Here is a 19137-nt window from a genome sequence, read left to right on the forward strand (position 1 = left end):
TATCTCATTTCCTCTTGGCTGCACTGCAACATCAGTATCCTCACCGTCCCATCTCCCAGAGGAGGAGCACGAGCTCTGAGAGGGTAAGCCACTTCTCTGGGGTCACGCAGCTAATTCTGTGAAGCTGGGACTTCAGTTCACATCCTCTGGAGCCCAAGCTCTTACTCAAACTGGGGCCCTTGGCTTGGGCTCCTGGCTTCTTGCACAGTGAATGACCGGGAGGCTGGAGGAGCTGTCACCTAGACCAAGGGGATGTGTGCCCCTCTGAGCTGCAGAGGAAAGGAGCCCGGCAGTGGGCCCTGGAGTTAACAGAGAATTAATATTCTTGTCAGCAGAGAATGAGGCAGGAATATAATTAAAACTTTGCCCTTGGAATAGCTGATTCATTTGAATTTTATTCCACATGTTTGAAAGAGGAAAGAAAATGTGAAGATTTGTAGCCCTGGTTCTTGCCTTGCTTGGGCTGGCCCAACTCTCAAGCCCAATTTTTTCCTTAGTATTCAGTCCGCTAGCATTTATTGAGGACCTACTGTGCGCCGCTGCAGGGCTCTCACAGTGAGAAAGACAGAGTCCAAGGGTGTGTTCCAGCCAGGAGAAACACAGCAACAAAGCATGACCATAGCATTTCCCGGGGCTGCTGTAACAAGTTATCACAAACATAGTGGCTTAAAACAACATGAATTTAGCATCTTACAGCTCTTGAGGTCAGAAGTCCAAAATGTGTCAGCAGGAGTCAGCAGGGCTGGTTCCTTCTGGAGGCTCTGGGGGAGAGTTCACGTCCTGGCCTCTTCCAGTGTCTGGAGGCCGCCTGCATCACTCAGCTCATGGCGCTGTCCTCCACCTTCAAAGCCCACAGCGTAGCACCTTCCAGGCTCTGTCCTCCTCTGACTCTCCTGCCTCCATCTTATGAGGATGCCTGTGATTACCCGGATAATCCAGGACTGTCTCCCCAGCTCAAGATCCTTATTCATACCTGCCAAGTCCCTTTAGCCATAGGAGGTGATATATTCACAGGTTCTGGGAATGAGGATGGGATATTTTGGGGGGCCCATGATTCTGCTGACCACATTCACCAAGGGTGACCTAGAGGGAGTCGAGTGCTCTGGAGGGAAGTAGCAAGCAAGGAATGGAACCTTCTGGCCCCCGGAGGATGAGTGGAAGTAGCTGTGCTGGGTGGGTGAGGGCACAGCTCGGGCAGAGGCTCAGCGGTGGGGGGCATCTGCGCTCTGGGGCAGGAAGGAGATGGGGACACTGGAAGGTTCCTGGGAGGGCCAGATTACAGGGATGAGGGAGGTCATGACCTGAGCGGGGCTGGAGAAATTGGGCAGCAGGAGGCCCGTTGTCTAGGCCTTCCACTCCAAGGTCAGCATGTTGGCCTTTTTCCTGAGGAATAGGAAGCCACTGAAGAGACAGGATGGCTCAGTGGTTAGCAGTCATTCCCCACTCCTGGCCCCTGGCAACCACTAATCTACTCTGAGTCTATGGATTTGCCTCTGGACATTTCATATAATATGTGGCCTGTAGTGTCTGGCTTATTTTACTTTGCATAATGCTTTCAAGGTTCATGCAGGTTGCAACATGTGTCAGAACTTCATTCCTTTTTATGAATGAATAGTATTCCATTGTAGGGATGGCTATACCACATTTTGTTTATCCGTTCACCAGTTGATGGGTCCTTGGGTTGTTTCTACTTTGGGGCTATTATGAATAATGCTGCTATGAACATTCATGTTCAGGTTTTTGCGTGGCTATACATTTTCATTTCTCTTGGATAAATACCTAGGACTGGAATTGCTGGGTCATGTGGTAACTCTTTTTAGGAACTGCCAAGACCAGTTTCCAAAGTGTTGACACCCTTTTACTCTCCCACCAGCAGTTACTGTAAGCTTTAGATGGAGATTGCAAACTCAGATGCCAACAGGATCCGGGACTGTACTGGGCAGTCAGGTATTAGAAGACCAACCCCAAGCCACGCCCCCTTACTTTCTGGGAAGAGCTGGAGCTGAGAAGCAACTCTCCCCTTCAGTGGGGTGTGAATCTCTCGGCTGCCACAGTCCCTACTCTGCCCTAGAGTCTCCCCAACATTGAGGCTAAGTGGCATTTGCCTCTTGTCAGCCCCCGGGACTGCTGCTTTCCTTAGACTAGAGATATTTCTCTGTAACTGGGTCTCCATTAAAAGGAAGAAAAAGTTAGTCCAAGAGGGTCATGGATTTCAAGGCAAATGGGAGAATATGTATTTCCCACTAAGCTGCATGTGACATGAGAACAATAAAACTTAGGACCCGATCAGACCCCAATCTGAGGCCGATGGATTCCAGAGCCAGACCACCTGGGCCTCAGATCTGCCCCTTGGGTAACTCACTCACCCTCCCAGCATCAGTTTCCTCCTCTGCAGATTGTGACTCTGTCATCGTGAAGGCGTTAGTCCAGCACCTGGCATCTTGTAGATGCTCGCTGAGGACAGGCTATCACTGTGGTGGTGGCCGTTGCCCACAGGCTGAGAGCCAGAACCTGGGATGCCTGCTCATCACTCGGCCCAGCCGACTGGGGGCTCCAGGGCCTAACATGTCAGGGGGTTCCAGGGAGCCCAAGACCACTCAGCTCTCAAATCAGTGTGACCCATGGGAGGCGGAGGCTTGGGAACCATGGAGGTGACCTTTCAGGCCAGAAAAAAACTAACATTTACTGAGCACCTGCTATGAGCCAGGGACTCTTAAGTGCTTTAGTTGAAAGAACTTGCTTCACCCTCACAGCAGCCCCAGGAAGAAGGGCCCATTATTAGTCCTATTTTGTAGAGAAAGCGGCTGAGGCACAGAAAGGCAAAGTTATTTACCCAAGGTCACACAGCTAGGGAGAGGTGGAGCGGGGACTGCAAAAGTCAGTGCTGCCGTTGGCACCCTTTCTGGACTGGGCCCTGCTCTGAAGCTGGGGGCCTTTGCCACAAGGATTCAGATACATCATTCAGGACTCACAAATTTTAAAACAATGTGACTTTCCCTTCTCTCTCATCCCTCCCCCCTTTCCTTCTTTCCTTCCCTCCTTCCTTCCCTCCCTTCTGATAATAAAAGTGGTTCATTTTCATTGCAGAGAAAATTATACAGAAGTCACCTATAGTCCCAAGGGTGGTCCCGATTAGCGGTCACCCTCCTTCTGTGCCCTCTCCTCCCCTCTCTGTGTGGATGCGTGTCCGCGTCTTTCCAGTTTCCCCGGATCAGCTTTCCTGGCCAGGTTTCGGCCTCTCCCTGGCTGCGGCCTGGCCGGGCTGCCCTCTCTGGCAGGCACTTTGGAGGCGGTTCCGACCTCGTGAGTGCACATTCCTCAGCGGCCCTCATACTCCCCACCACATCGGTATTAACGCAGGGAGCGTAAAATTGGAATCGGCTGGAGGAGGGACTGTAGAACTTTCTTTTGTGTCTTACAACCAGATGTGCGGGCCCAGCAAGGCCAGGGGAAGCTGCCCAGCCCGTGGCTCCTTGTCTCCCCGCCCCCCAACACACACACACACACACACACACACACACACACACACACACTTGATGTGGCTTATTCAGAGCCTTTCAGCTCTGCCCCTGCCAGAACCGCAGGGCAGCGGCAGCACAACAGTGCCGCCATCTTGTGTTCATCCAATGTCTTTTTGCTAAGGATGCAGTCATTCATTCATGCATGCATGCATGTATTGATTCCTGTGTGTGCATTGATTCATCCATGCATGTGTGCATTCATGCGTGCATGCATTCATCCATGCATACATTCATTCGTGTGTGTGCATTCATTCATTCATTCATGCTTGCATGTAGTCATTCCTGTGTGTGCATTGATTCATACATGCATGCGTGCATTCATGTGTGCATGCATTCATCCATGCATACATTCATTCGTGTGTGTGCATTCATTCATTCATTCATGCTTGCATGTATTCATTCCTGTGTGTGCATTCATTCATACATGCATGCATGCATTCATTCATGTATACATGCATTCATCCATGCATACGTTCATTCTTGTGTGTGCACTCATTCATTCATTCATTCATTCATGCTTGCGTGCATTCATGCCTCCACCATCCAGCTGAGCCCCTTCCAGCTGACCAGGCCCTGGTTGTGGCCTTGTGAACAACACTGACTCAGCACCTGCTCTTCCAGAACTCACATCTAGAGGGAGCTGGACCGTGAACAAGCAGACAGGAAGTTCAGAGGGAGAGGAAAGCTAGGAAGACGGGGAAACGGGGCGGCTCCGCAGTGACGTGGGGCATGTTAGATTAGGTGGTTGGGGAAGACCTCTCTGTCGGGGGACAGTGGATCCAGGGCCTGAGAGACAAGCAGGGTTCACCCCATCGAGAACAGAGAAGTGCTGCCGGTCTGGAGAGAGCTGGTGCAAAGGCCCTGTGGAGGGTGAGGCCTGGTGTTTTCAAGGAACAAAAGGGCAGCCTGTGTTGCTGGTGTGTGGGACATGGGGAGAGGCAGGGCTGGGTGGTGGTGGGCCTTGCTGGATGAGGCTGACCAGGGCTTTCCATCCAGTGAAGGGAGGCTCCCTCGTGGGGCCCAGCACTGAGAGGGTCTCCTGCCTCTTCCTGGTGCAAGAAAATCTCTTGCATTTTACTATTGGAACAGGGAGGTCCACAGAGGGGGGCTTGTCTGAAATGGCAGTGGAGCCACCACCTTTGGCGGCCTTCCCAGGTGTACGTGCAGTGCACACACACAGGCAAACACATGCACATGTACACACCACACACACAGACACATGCACACAACACACAACATATGTGCACACACGTAAACATACAACACACACAAACACATGCACACAACACACAAACATAGGTACACACGGAAACACACATGCACACAACACACAGGCACACCAGAAGTCACAAATGAGTTTCACCGGGCCTGCACAGTACTTTTTTAAATTGTGAATTTATTGCTAACGTTTTGAAAAACTGGACACTTTTCATAAAATCTGAATGTCCTTTCTTTTTCTTTTTAAATGATGTTATCTGAAATTAATTGAGCTCTTAATATACCCTAAGCACTTAACTGCAGAGCAAGGTTGGTATTGTTATTATTCCCATTTTACAGATACGAAAATTGAGGATAATAGAAATGAAGTAACTTGCCGAAAGGCACACAACTAGTAAGTGATAGAACCTGGATTCTAGTCCAGAGAATCTGACCTCAGCATTCTCTTTTCTCTTCTTTTTTCTTTTGAAATTGGAGGTTCTGCACTAGAGACCCAGAGCTGAGTGACCCTTGGGGGCCGGGACCCGGCATTCCAGTTCACCCTGTTCGCACTCATCCTACTTCACCCGTTTGTCACCTGCCTGCCCCTTGGCAGCTTCTGAGTTTGAGACTCCCCCAATATCCATCAAATATTAAAGTGAGCGATTTCTAAAAAATCCATTTTTCATAAAGAAGGCTGTGCATCCTGAGTCCCCTCTCTGCCACTTCCTGGCTGTGTGACTTTGGGCAGGTGGTCCAACCTCTCTGAGCATCAGTTTCTCTCCTCTGTAAAATATAGGCTAAACAGAGGGTCACTAGGGGGAGAAGGTGAGAGGACACGAGTGGAGGCTTGACCAGGCCAGGCCTCCGAGGGGGAGGTATCACTGTTACTGTCAGGGTTTCTGAAGGTGCCCCCAGCTGGGCAGGCGCTGCCTGAACTCTCCCAGAGCCCATGGGGCCAGGTGAGAGGGAGGCAGCCAGGAACACACCCCGGTCTGCGCAGATGTGGCATCACTGCTTTTCCCTCTCCCACCAGGCCTTTGTCAAGATGGTCGGGCACCACGTCTCCTTCCTGGAAGCCCACGTGCTTCAGGCCGAGCGGGACCACGGGGCCCTCTCACAGGCCCTGCGGAAGTGGCTGGGCTCCTCGGGGCTCCCTGCCTTCGGGAACGTGAGTACCCCCTACCTCCCTGCCCCCTCCCAGACCCTGGAGCAGGGAGAGGGGCTCAGGAAACAGGAGTTCAAAGGGCACGGCTGGCTTCTGCCGACAGGAAACAGCGTCTGGCTGGCCGGTGGGGGGCTGGCCAGGCGGCTGGAGTGTTGCAGTGCCTCCCACGTGCGCCCCTGCTTGCCCTGAGCCGCGTGCTTCGGGGCTGTGACTGCCCGCCTCCTCACCCACCAGTTAGTAAGTGCTGCTGTTTGCCAAGCACTGTGGTCCATCTGGGGTTACCATGGTGAATAGAAGCAGCCCCTGCCCCCCTGTCCCTTCCTTCCACACCTAAGGATGTGCTCAGAGTGACTTCCAGAATTCAGGTGGGGTCCCCCTTCCCAAGGCACAAGTCAGCCTCTAGCAGACCAGAAAGCAGGGGACGGTGAGAGGCGCAGCCAGCCCGCAGCTTGCAAAGGCCTCTCTCTCCCACATCGCTGCTTTCCTGGGATCCTCCCTAGAAGAGAGGAAGGATCATTGTGTCCCTTTTACTGATGGAAAAACTGAGGCCAGACTGATCCTGCCTTGCAGAGACCTTCAGTGTTCAAGCACCTCTGTCTTTCTGGCTTACTGATTCCCTAGTCTAGGGGACACTGGGCAGTGTCTGGAGATGTTGCGATTGTCACAACTGGAGGCAAGTGGGTAGAAACCAGAGATGCTTTTAAACACCCTAGAGTGTACAGGACAGCCCCCCACACCAGAGAATTATCTAGCCCTGAACATCAGTAGTGCTGAGTTTGAGAAACCCCACTCTAAGCTGGATTTGATAATTTTATGTCAGGTCTGCTTTAAGCACGTTGTGTGCTGTTGTATATGGCGTCGGGTTCTCATGCCAGTCTTTGGAGGAAGGTACTTTTATCATTTCCCCATTTTACAGATGAGGAGACCGAGGCTCAGGGTGGTGAAGGGACTTGTCCGAAGCCACACTGCCTCAAGTGGCAAGGCCAGATTGGGGCCCTGGTTGACCTGTCTCCAGGGTCTTGCCCTTTCCAGGAAAGGGGTCTTGCTCAGTCAGCTGCTCTGTCCTGCCCCACAGTGGGGTCTCTCACTGTTCCTTGGGCCCTGCCTGTGGGTCCCCCTCTGCTCCTCTGTTCTCTCTGTCCCTCCTGCATGCCCGCCTTCCCTGTCTCCACTTAGTGTTCTCACAAAGGCTCATATATCGAGTGTTTACAATGTTCCAGGCACTGCTGAGGTATTTCATGTGCGTTAATTCATTTACTTTTCCCAACCATCGTGTACACTGGGAATGAACGTTATCCCCATTTGACTGATGAGGAAACGGAAGTAGTTGCAGTGTTGCCACTCTGGCCCCGTGTGAACTCATTCTGTTTGGCTCGGGATGCCTGCCTGGGTGTCACTCTCCAGTCCCTGCCAGGACCCCACTGCTCCATCTTGTCTTACACCTGCCTGAGGCATGTGCTACTTACCTGCCTGCCTCCAGGTGAGGGACTTGCCCAAGGCCAGTAGCAGCTAGACAGTGGCCTTACAGATCTCGGAACTCCTATTGATCTTTTAGAGCCAAGTTAATACCACCTCCTCTGAGAAGCCCTCTGGGATTGCCCCCTCTCCAGCCAAATGCGGTCTCTCCTGCCTTCCAGTGAAGTCAGGAGCTGCCTCCTTGGTCCCTTGAGTTATGGTGACTGTTCCGGGGTGACCAGGAGCCCCCCAGTCACACAGTGCTCTGCCCACTGATGGCTTAGAAGCACCATGGGGGAGGAAGGACAGAGGACCTTGGCTGCCCGTGGTCTGCAACAGTTATCCTAACAGTGGGGCCTGCTGGGTCCTTGGTCTCTGTACTTTACAGTCTTTTTCTATAACCTGCACAATTGTCCCTTTGTGGTTGGCACTAGTGTCCTCATTTAGTGGCAGAGGCCAAGGCTTGGAGGGGGAGAGTCGCACATCCAAGGTCAGCACCGGGGTTGGAACTCAGGCCCGTGGGGCTGTGAAATGGGGTCTGCCGCCCACTCCTGTTGCAGGATCCCATCGGGGTGTGGCTGGGCATGCGGGGACCTGCATCCTCTCATCTCTACCAGACTCGGGGCCCCCCAGCCCTACCTGCAGTGACTTGTTCCAGGAAATGCGTCCCAGCCAGGGGTGGTGAGTCATTCAGGAGCCCCGGCGTGTTGATCTTGGCCCTGGGAGGGCTTTGTGTGGAGCAGGCAATGCAGGCAAGTGTGCGCACACGCGTGTGCAGACCCGAGGGTTTCCAGGGCTGCACCTGTACCCGGCGGTGCAAGCTGGAGGGGCCCGTCTAGAATAATGGTTGTCACGGCTTGTACTGGGGCCCTGACCCGGCAGGCACCTCGCATTCCACCCTGTGACGTAGGTCTAGTCACCGTCCCTATTTTACAGATGAGGAAACTGAGGCACTAAAGGGTCAAAGTGCTTGCCCACCCAGAACGTGGTGGAGCTGGGATTTGAACCTGTGAGACCTGGGCCTGGAGCTGGCACTCTGCACCACTTGGCCCTGCTGCGTCTTTCTGGGCCTGGTTCCGACCACTGGAGCTGCAGACTGGGGGGTGGGGTCCTTGAAGAGCACCCGGACGGGTCTCCGTTTCTTCCACCTGGAAAAACCCACCAAGCCAGGATTTCACACTGTCTCCAGTCGGTTGCCCTCAGTGCCCACCCGAGGTGGACGCTTCACTGACCACTGCCCTCACCTCGGCGTCCACACCAGGCCCCCCAGCAGTGGGAAGCCCCTCCGCACAAGCCCAGATTCTGCCTTCTTGCCTCCACCCGCCCTCTTCCGTCTCTGGGAGCTGGCGTGGGGCAGAGGCTCTTGCGCGGAGGGGTCCTGTCCCCACTCCTGTGGAAGCCCATCCCCCCAAAGGAAATAGGCCACTCGCTGCTGCCCCCAGGCCCTCCCAGAGTCAGGGGGATCAGTGGGGACTCCCTCACAGGGCCCAGGCAGGAGGCCCTCAGCCCTCACCCCTGGCGCCGGGCAGGGACCTTTGGGGGTGTGTTTTCCACCCTCCCTGCTCTTCCATCAGCTGGAACAGGAGTTCCCGGGGAGGGAGAGAGATGGGGAGAAGATTGGTCCGTGTGTTTTCTAACTCTGCCAGCCCCACCTGCCCTGCTGGCCTCCTTTCTCCCTCCCTCCTCTTCCTCACTTTGCAGCTGTAGTGGGGAGGCCCAGGGAGGGTGAGCAGCGCCTGGGCTAGGGTCTCCCAACACACCAGGAGTGCGGCTGGGAAGCAGTCCGCCAGCCCCCCACCCCTGCCCAGCACCAGAGGCCCAGAGCCGCCCCTGCCCACGTGGCTTGGTGCTGGCCGAGGCCTGGGCCGGCCCGGGGATGCCAACCTGAGTGTACCTCCTCGTCACGAGCTCCCCCACAAAGGCCAGGCCTTTGGCCTCTGACTTGAGCTGCCGAAGAAGCGCGCAGGCAGTGCCCAGACTTTGGTGAGAGCTGGCCTGGCATCCTGGGCCCTCTGCGCCCAGACGTAAAAATGACACGCTTCCATGCTTCAGTTTTTTTCTTTTGTTTTTTGTTTTTTTTTTAATTTATTTATTTATTTATTTTTGGCTGCGTTGGGTCTTCGTTGCTTCGCGTGGGCTTTCTCTAGTTGCGGCGAGCGGGGGCTACTCTTCGTTGCGGTGCGTGGGCTTCTCATTGCGGTGGCTTCTCTTGTTGCAGAGCACGGGCTCTAGGTGCGTGGGCTTCAGTAGTTGTGGCTCTCAGGCTCAGTAGTTGCAGCACGCAGGCTCTAGAGCACAGGCTCAGTAGTTGTGGTGCACAGGCTTAGTTGCTCCGCGGCATGTGGGATCTTCCTGGACCAGGGCTCGAACCGTGTCCCCTGCATTGGCAGGCGGATTCTTAACCACTGTGCCACCAGGGAAGTCCCGATGCCTCAGTTTTAATGCTAACATACATATTTTCATGGTACAAAGGTCCATATTTCCATGCTGTACTGCAAAGAAATTTTCAACTATACTTTTACATTGATTCTTAAAATGTTCCAAGATTTTAACTCAGAACTGTACCTCTCTTTCGCTGTGGCATTTTTTTAGCTGTGTGACTGTGGGTAAGTCTCTTAGCCTCTGCAGGCCTCAGGCAGCTTAACTGTCAGTTGGCTGACACAGGCTTGACCAAGAAAGGCTCTGCTTGCTAGAAAACTGGTTTCAATTTGATGTGAGATGAAGAGGGCCTCCTCCACTAAAGCAGTGGGGAGAAAAAGAAGAAAAAGACTCCAGAACTCTCAGACGGAGGGTTCTGAGCATGGGTGAGTCTGAAAAGCCAGCTTTGCCTTTAAATAATGGTTCAAGACAGACTGCCTAATCCCTCAGTGGTGAGCAGGTATCGGTAGTGGTGACAGAGCCAGCCCTGCAGCGCCAGGCACTGTTCTCAACCCTCAATACCCCACGGGGGAGGTGCTGTTTTTATCCCTATTTTACAGGTGAGGGAACTGAGGCACAGAGAGGTTTAGTAACTTGCCCAAGGCCACACAGCTGGGCATCAGGATATGAACCCACATTCCTAACTCTGTTGCCTTGGGAGAGAGATGTGATCTCTTACTTCAGGAAGCATGTATCCAGTGGAAGAATAGAGGCAATAACCAAATCCTAAGAAAATTCAGTGGCTAGTCATTTCTAAAGAGGGCCCTGGCTTGCTCTGAGGGAACCAGGCATGGCCTCCAAGGAAGGGCCATGTAGGCTGAGAGCTGGATGTTGAGTGAGAACAGCCTGAAGTCAGAAGAAAGGGTGCACCCCGCAGCGGGGATGCAGGCACCGAGGCTCTGGGGTGGGACTGAGCTTGGTGCCTGAGGAACAGCGGGAAGTCCAGCGTGGGGACTGAGCCGGGGGGGGGGGGGGGTGTGGAGTGTGGGAGATGAGGTCGGGGCCAGATTGGGTGGGCGGGGTCTCTAAGGGCAACGGAAAGCCATGGAAGGGTTCGTAGCCGGGGAGGGACTTGGTAAATTTGCTTTGCTTGGGGAATTTCCAGGGCTCATTCTCTATCCTGAGCTAAGGCTGGCATTTGGGGTCAGCGATGTCTTGTTTAGACTTGACTATGAGAGCTGAGCAGGGTGCGTGGGTGCCCTTCAAGCCTCAGAGTTCAACGGTTAGGAGTGCGTTTCCTCGGCCTGGAAACATCTCATGCTGTGCCTTGAGTTCACCGGAATCCTCGCCTTGCCGGGTCTCGGGGCCTTTGTCCAACTGGAAGAGAGAAAAGGCGCTCCAGTCAGGGTGCCAGGTCTCCTGGCCGTGTGTCTGGGTCCCAGAGACCCTGCCTGAGGAGGCAGCCCTGTCTCTGCACACAGAGGGCCCCTCACATCTGGAGACGGTTTCAGACATATGTGGAAGCGAAAGTGAGATGGAGGTGGAGCTGTACGGGCCGCAGGCCTTGGAGGGGCGTGGAGACCATGTCAGGTGTCCCCATGTCCCCTTGGTCCAGGCCCGGTCATGGCCAAGTGGCTTCCACAGGTGTTCTGACCACGCCAGGCCCTCCACTCGGGGCCCGCACCCAGGGGCACAGAAGAGCCGCGCTAAGTTGTTGTAGACCGCTGTTAGTTTTCCGCCGAGCCAAAACATCTTGTTCACGAGGTGTCATTTTGATTAATTTTCCAATGGATAACAGTCTGGTGCTTTCCAAGGAAGGCTCTCTGGCTAATAGCAAAACCACTTGGGGCCAAGTCCTGACACCGCACAGAGCCAGGCTGCCCGGGTGGACTGTGGCCTTGGGCCTGCCCGGCTCACCTGTTCACCCCGCACATGCCCAGGGGGCGATCTGGTAACATAAATGAGTGTGTCTGCCAGGTGTGAGACAGTAAGGAGTGGTGGGGACTGTGGCGAATTGCAGAGCCCCTGCGTTACCTATAGGGGTGGAGATTTCCAGAAGCAGCCTTGCAGAAATGGGGTCAAGAATGTAGATTTTTCTATTTTGGGGAGAAAGCTGGGCATGTGGAGTTTTATATGAATCTTGTAATGTCTAAAAGTCAGCAATTAATTTTTCTAAATGTTAAACATCTTGGGGAAAAAAAATCTGTTGCGCCTGTGGGTCACACCCAGCACACTCCCCAGCTCTGGATTTTAGGCTGATGGCCTGTATCCCACAGGCCCCACCCCTTCAGAGGCATTTGGGACCAGGGAAGAGTGGAAAGCCCATGGCGTCTTCCTTCACTTTGCACCAGCCCCAGCAGGAGCCCTCAGCTTTTGGGAGCAGCATGACGAACACATCTACTAGTGCTCCAACTATGGTAGTTGTATTGAGAGCATTCATGAAGGACTTTCGGTGCCTCGTCTCGACTTCCCATAACAACCCCAGAGGTAAATGATATCATTTGAGAAAGGGACCTGAGGCTCGGAGAGGGCCGTTCACTTGCCCAGGGTCACACAGCATAGGCAACAGAGCCAGAATCTGATCCAGCTTAGACCTCGTTCAGTGTCTCTCTCCATCTCTGTGATCTTCCCGGGTGCAGGAACCACAACCTAGAAGGTGGAGGTTGCAGCTGGAGGTCCTTGGACCCAGTCTGCCCCACCCACCTACGTTCTTCGGCCAGCTTGGCATATGCATGTGTTTAATTTGAATTAGTCGCCAGCATTTAGAAAAGCAAATTTCACAGAAGAACGTACACCTCTGGCTTCGCTTGAAAAAGCAGAGGTCTCGACCCCTGAGCAGTGTCCCCGCTGAGCCGCCATCTGGCCCAAGACGCGCATTGTCATTACCTGCCTGTGGGCATTTGAGTTTCCTACCCGGGCTGAGCATGCAGTAGGTGTTCAATAAATACTAGTCAATGGATGCTATGAAGGCTTCCATGGCCCTTGGAAGCCCCCCTCCCCCAGAGTTCTCTGGAGGTGGTCTCCAGGCCGTGGAGAGCTGGGATGAGTGTCAATGCCTGCCTCCCTCCGCAGCGGCTTGGGGCCGCGTCCTGGGCTTTCCTGGAGGTAGCGGAGGCTGTGGGCGGAGCTGTCCTGCCCAGGCTTGGCCTGTAGGAGTCGTCAGTGCCAGGCTCGGCGCCTCCTCCCCTCCCCGCCCCTCCCCGCCCAGCCCAGGGAAGGGGGAGGCTCTGTCTGGCTGGGGCCGCCTCCCCTTGCCCCTCCCTCTGCCCAATCCCCCTGGAGGGGTGACTCCCGGAAGGAGGCACGGCCTGGCCGGGGCTTTATCTCAGTGGCGGAGGCCTAGCGAGGCAGCAACACAAAGAAGGCAGGGGAGATTCCATGGCGCCTTCTCCCGGCCCTGCAGCGGCCTCTCCTTCTCCTTCTGCCCCCATCATCCCTTGCGGTAAAAATGCAACATGAGCAGATGGCAAATATTAACGCAACAATGGAGGCCGAGTGGTGCTTGGTCCCCAGCCCCCCTGCCAATCCCCCACCAGACTGGCTCTCAGGGACTTACTCAGCACTCACACGTTAACAGATTTGTTTGACTCCAGATATTTGGTGGCACACGTGCAGGGGAGGGACAGAGGGCCCCTGGCAGGCTGGTTTGGGGGGTCAGATTTTTTTTTTTTAAGTGTTGCATTTTTGTTAAGATTTTGAGTGGGGAGGAAGTTCCTTACCACAAGGAGGAGTTTTTATTTTGGGGGGCACTGTTGAGGCCTACGTGGGAGCACCCCAACTTCTCCGTGGTTGGAGGGACACAATGCACCATCTCCGAGCACCGCCGCTGTCAGGGACGTCCCCTGTGAGCATCCTCAAGCCCAGTCCTGCCCTCCCTGGATCTGGTGGACACTGCCTATGGCCTTTGCATATGCTGGTCCCCTGCCTAGAAGACCGTTCCTGCTCCCTGCCTGGCAATGTTTATTCATTGTTCAAGGCTAAATTGAATGTCACCACCACTGGGAAGCCACCTGGATTCCCCCAGGCAACGTTCCTCCGGACTCCCTGACCCCCTGTTCATTCCACTGTTGGCACAGCACCTCGGAGAGTCATCTGTGTTTCCACCTGTTGTTCCCCAAGACTAAGAGTTTCTCAAGGGTAAGGACTGTATTATCTTTGACTTACTAATAGTAGTTACGGCAATGTTGGTGCCAGCAGCCAGTTTTCTGGGCTCTTCTTTGGGTTGACACAAGCTAGCACTTTACCTGCCCTAGCTTGGTTCATCTTCATGCCCACCTGTTACATAGGTACTGTCAACATTCCCACTTTACAGATGAAGAAACTGAGGCTCAGAGAAGTTATTTTATCTGAGCCAGGCATTGGCCCCATTTGATTTCAGAGCCTGGGGTCAGGTAGGGCCCTGAGTGAGGCCCAGGGGCTGGGTGGGGACTGTGGCCAATGGGAGAGGCAGGTGCCCTCCCCTCCAGCTGGGAACAAAGGCTCAGAGTGGCCTGACCTTGCCCTTTCTTAAGGAAGGGAGGTTGGGGATGCAGGTTTTTATGTGAAATCAATTGATTTTGAAAACTTGCCTGAGAGCCTCAAAGAAGTCTCCTCGGGGCCTGTTGCCTCACAGGCCTCCATCTATGTCTTAGCAAAGACCTATGGTAAATTGGTGTCTACTAGAGTCTGGAGGGTCAATGCCCCTTTACCAAGGGAGGGAGAGAGGGGGCCGATATCACAGCAGCGGGGATTGGCCTGCAGAGCTACAGGCTGTGCTGAGCAGGCAGATGTGAGGGCTACAAGGGCCCAGGGCTGGCCACGAGCTCTCTTCTCGAAAGGTGCTGCTTCTCCCCAGAGGCAGTGCCGGCAGAGGCACTCGGTGGGGCCCTCTCCAAGTACTCTCCATAGGGCATCCTTATTTTCTGAGGATTTGAAATTTCCTCAGTCTTATGTGAAGTGTTGACAAATGCAGCTCCCAATACCCACTTTTCTAACCAGAGCATCACTCTCAAGGTCACCCTTCCTAGAGTGATTCTGCCCTCCCAGGTCCCCATATCATGGCACAGGCCTCTCCCCTTTCTCACAGGGTGTAGACCAAACTCCTGCCGCACTTGGAGAGGGCGTAGTTGAGAGCATGGACTGAACTCAAACCAGGGTTTCGCACCGTCGGCGCCGTTGACATTTGGGGCCAGACCGTTCTCTGGGGTGGGGTCTGTCCTGTGCATCGTAGGGTGCTTAGCACCGTCCCTGGTCTCCGCCCACTGGATGCCAGTAGCACCATCCCCCTGGCTGCGACAGTCAAAAAGGTGTCCAGAAATTGCCAGATGTCCCCTAGAGGCCAGGTTGCCCCAGGTTCGGCATCACTGGCCCAGATGAATGACCGCTGTCAAAACTAGGCGACAGCACGTGGGGCTCATCACGGCCCCCTCTTGGCTTTTGCTTGTGTTCTATGACTTTGGAAAATTTCCGGAATAAAACATTTAAAAATAAATGAAACCATGGGTTCTGGAGCCCAGCAGCCCTGGGTTTGTACCTTGGCGGTGTTGCTTGCTAGCTCCGTGGCCTGGAACAGGGTCTCCGCTTCCCCTCCGTGAGATGGGGCTCACAGGGGTTCAGGTTGAGGCTTTGGACGTGCGTGATTCCCTTTCCATTCGGTGAACTTCTGTCAGGCACCTACCGGGCCGTGGGCCCTGTTCCAGGTGCCGAGGCTTGTGGATCACAGAAGGAGGAGCCGGGTGTACAGACAATGTCTACACAGCAATCACCGTGCTGAGGGCCCTGGGCTGACCTCGGTGCGCATTACTCAGTCTCTGCTGGCTGCAGAGAGGTGGGCTGCCATCACTGGCCTCATTTTATAAAAGACAACTGAGGCGGACTTCCCTGGTGGCACAGTGGTTAAGAATCCGCCTGTCAATGCAGGAGATGCGGGTTCGAGCCCTGGTCCAGGAAGATCCCACATGCCGCGGAGCAACTAAGCCCGTGTGCCACAACTACTGAGCCTGCGCTCTAAAGCCCACGAGCCACAACTATGGAAGCCCTCGAGCCACAACTACTGAAGCCCAGGCGCCTAGAGCCCGTGCTCTGCAACAAGAGAAGCCACTGCAATGAGAAGCCCGCGCACCGCAACGAAGAGTAGCCCCCGCTCGCCGCAACTAGAGGAAGCCCGCACGCAACAACGAAGACCCAACGCAGCCAAAAATAAATAAATAAAATCTACATTAAAAAAAAAAAAAAAGACAACTGACGCAGGAAGAGGCGGAGTCACTTGCCCTCAGGGGGCCGGAGGAGGGAAGGGGAGCGGCCGAGGTGCCCCCCAGCTAACTGGCTCAGCGCCTGCACCTCCGAACATCCCTCCTCGCTGCCCCTGGAATCCGGTGCGCGCACAGCTGGCGCTCAGTGCCTATGGCCGCTGGCGTTCGTTTGGTAGAAAGCGCCCTTTGGAGGGGTTGACTGTCCCAGCCCCATATGTTTGTGCAGAGTCACTACAGATCCCACCAGAGGGGGTTGGACTGGGACAGTTCACTCTCCCTGAGCCACCGTCCCCCCTGGGCCGGCCTCCCCCGCTGTTCCCACCGGGACCACGGCTGCTCTGGCCGAGGCGGAGACTTAGGAGAGGGGCTCCCCAGCAGAGGCCCAGCCCGAGGACATCCCAGGTGATGCTGGGTCTTGAGGGGACAGGCACCCACAGGGTCCCCTCCGAGCCCCACCTCTTCTACTTTGTCCCTACCATGGGCCACGCGTTCATTTGACACCCTGCAGAGCGGCCCGGGCAGTGGTTCCTGCCGCGTGGAGACCTCAGCCCCGTCAGCCTCTGTGTCTCGTCTGGTCCCGTCTTCGACTCGTTCACCTGCCTGTCTCTACCTCTCTCCCTGTGTCTCTGGGTCTCCGTCTCCATGTCTCTCTGCCTGTGTCTCTCCTTGTGTCACACACACAATCACAAGCCCTGACTGTGCCGCCTGCCCCCAGTCCCTCCCCAGTCCTGCATCTCTTCAGCTCCCCTCAGGGCTCTCACTGGGACCCCCCTCCTCAGATGGAAAGAGAATGGCTATGGGCCCGAGTGGGCCACCTCCCTCTGGGGAGTGGAGGGGCAGGCCAGGTCTGAGTCCGGTCTGTGTCCGCTGGCTGGCGGCGCCGAGGACCCTCACTGCCCCTCTCGGAGCCCTGGTGTCCTCACTGGACATAAGTGGGTCCACGGTTGCAGGGGGTGGTCCAGCATGGACGTGCTTAGTGTGCCGTAGTCTCAGTGTGTGGGAACTGTTAGCAATAATGGCTGTGAACTGGGTACCAGCGGATGCAGAAGTGATGAGACTGGTCCCTGCCTGAGCTCTAGGTCACCCCAGAAAGTAAACGCCCAGAGGCGGGCGTTGCAGCAGATAATTATGAGGTGGGCTGCGTGCTTCTGACTCCCGTGCACGACAGAAAAGAGGATAAGAGTGGGACTTCCCGGTGGTCCAATGGTTAAGACTCCACGCTTCCACTGCAGGGGACGCAGGTTTGATCCCTGGTTGGAGAACTAGGATCTTGCATGCCGCGCAGTGCACAAAAAAAAAAAGTAAAAAGGGAGAAGAGAGGCCAGGAAAGGGCTGTGGCAGGGGACAGCATGGCCCAATGTGTGGCACCAACTTGGCACTGGGTCGCACGGCATTCCTGAGCGAGGCAGGGCCGCGCAGAGGACCGGCAGCTCCCGTCAGCAATTGCAGGTTCCTGGTGACGTGATGAGTGGAGGGAGGTGAGTCCCTCCTTAGTGCAGAAACCTGTGTGATGCCTGCAGCTGGAGTTGGGACATCTGGAGAAAGTGTGATCCCTTTAATGCCTAAGGGGCCTTGGAAGTTCTTGAACTTGGCTCCATTCATGGTCAGCTTTCTGCCGGGAAAATAAACCACGTCTCATTAAGCAGTAAATTCATCCAGGTGCCTGTTCCAGCTGATACCATCACACCTTGTCACGTTGCCAGACGTAATGTCAAGGCCAAAGTTCCCATTACTTGGAGGGTCCTAGTAATTAACCTGGGGAATTTAGAGAGCTGGGAATCCTGGCTTTTACGTGGAGTAAGAAGCCAGAGCAGGGAGGTGGCTGCTTCAGGGACGGGCATCACTGAGCACCGCTTGGGAGGTGCCCGTGGTTACCTGGATTGGGGATCTCAGCGTCGTGGCCCTGGCACTGCCTCTTCCCCTCCCGTGGCTGGCAGCTCTTTGCTGGCCTGGACCTGGCTCCAGAGGCCACGGACAGTGCCCCCAGGAGTGTGTGTGTGGGGGGGTGTGGGCAGGAGGGGCTCAGATGGCGGCAGTCATTGCTGGGAGAGAACTCAGAGGCCACAGGCCCGGGGGCTGCTCGCAGGGCTGGTCGCCAGCATATTTGTGCCCGGTGTGGCCCCCCGTAATCTGTCACTGGCCAGCAGGCATTATTGAGCATCTGCTGTGAGCCTGGCCACCTGACTGATGATGAGCCATGCCTCTTAGGGGTTGAGAGGTGTTCTGGATAATTTTGGGGGCTCCTTGGACTGGCTTCCACAATTGTGATTCAGTTTAAATGTTCATGTTTTGAAGCTGAATGCATTCAATACTAAAAATGCAGTGTTACAGAATTGTACACTTGGGCTGTTCACAAGCTAATGACATCATTTAAAAGAATTCAGGGGGCCGTAATAATAATGAAATTACCCAGCATTCATTGAGCACTTACTGTTTTCTAAGCACTTTGGGTTATTTGGGCAAAACACCCTATGAGGTAGACACTAGTATTAGCCCTGTTTCCAGATGAGAAAAATGAGGCACAGAGAGGTTAAGTGACCTGGTCAAGGTTACACAGCTAGACAGAGGGACCACTGCCATTTGAGGAATTTGGAAATGGGGCATCGTTTACTGTGCTGGAGGAAGGGGTCCTCCTCTCAGCACTGGCAGCCCCACGTAGGGCTTCGGAGGGGATGTTAAGAGTTCAAATCCTCTGTGACGCCTGCCCCCATGCCCACCCTCATTCCCACAAGCAGCTTGAGCCACTTCGGCGGGAATGGCCAGGCGGTGGGAAGCCGCTGAGGCTTGGCCCCTCAGCCCCCGGAGGCCCCAGAAAGTGAGCTCGGCCTCCACCCCAACCCCTGTTTCTGGTTCTCTTGAGAGCCTGCGGGGCGGTGGTGGGGGGGGGGGCGGTCGACAGCGTGGCCCGGCCTGCAGGGTATTGCCCTGGCTTCTCTCCCTCCGTACCTTGGGCTTTTGCTCCTGGAGACCTAGAGAGATCTTGTGCTTGGAGGACAGCCCCACCCATCCCCCTCTGTACTGCGCACATACCGGCCTCTTCCTCCCCCTACGGTCCCCTTAAGTCCTTCTTGGCTGCTCCAGGAGCTGCCACGTGTGCAATCCCAGCCCTTCACCCTTTCCTTCCCCAGCCCTTGGGCCGGGCTTAACTCCTTTGATGCCAAATCTCCACCCACCACCCCTCTTTTCATTCATTTACTCATTCATTCAT

The 19137-nt window shown here is 55.0% G+C and overlaps 1 protein-coding gene across 4 annotated transcripts in view; it reads left to right on the forward strand.

The window, feature by feature from the left end:
* The window catches only part of BCAS4 (breast carcinoma amplified sequence 4), a 60370-nt gene that overhangs the window by 26472 nt on the left and 14761 nt on the right, over positions 1-19137 (forward strand). For 3 of the 4 annotated variants that reach the window (XM_057528318.1, XM_007185294.2, XM_057528319.1), the window contains exon 4: positions 5755-5889. The exons of the other annotated variant lie outside the window; for it this stretch is intronic. In XM_057528318.1, coding sequence (XP_057384301.1) covers positions 5755-5889 — 135 coding nt within the window. The remainder of the gene's footprint in view (positions 1-5754; positions 5890-19137) is intronic. 4 annotated transcript variants of the gene reach the window in all.

Source organism: Balaenoptera acutorostrata, chromosome 15, assembly GCF_949987535.1.
Source record: "Balaenoptera acutorostrata chromosome 15, mBalAcu1.1, whole genome shotgun sequence".
Lineage (NCBI taxonomy): Eukaryota > Metazoa > Chordata > Mammalia > Artiodactyla > Balaenopteridae > Balaenoptera > Balaenoptera acutorostrata.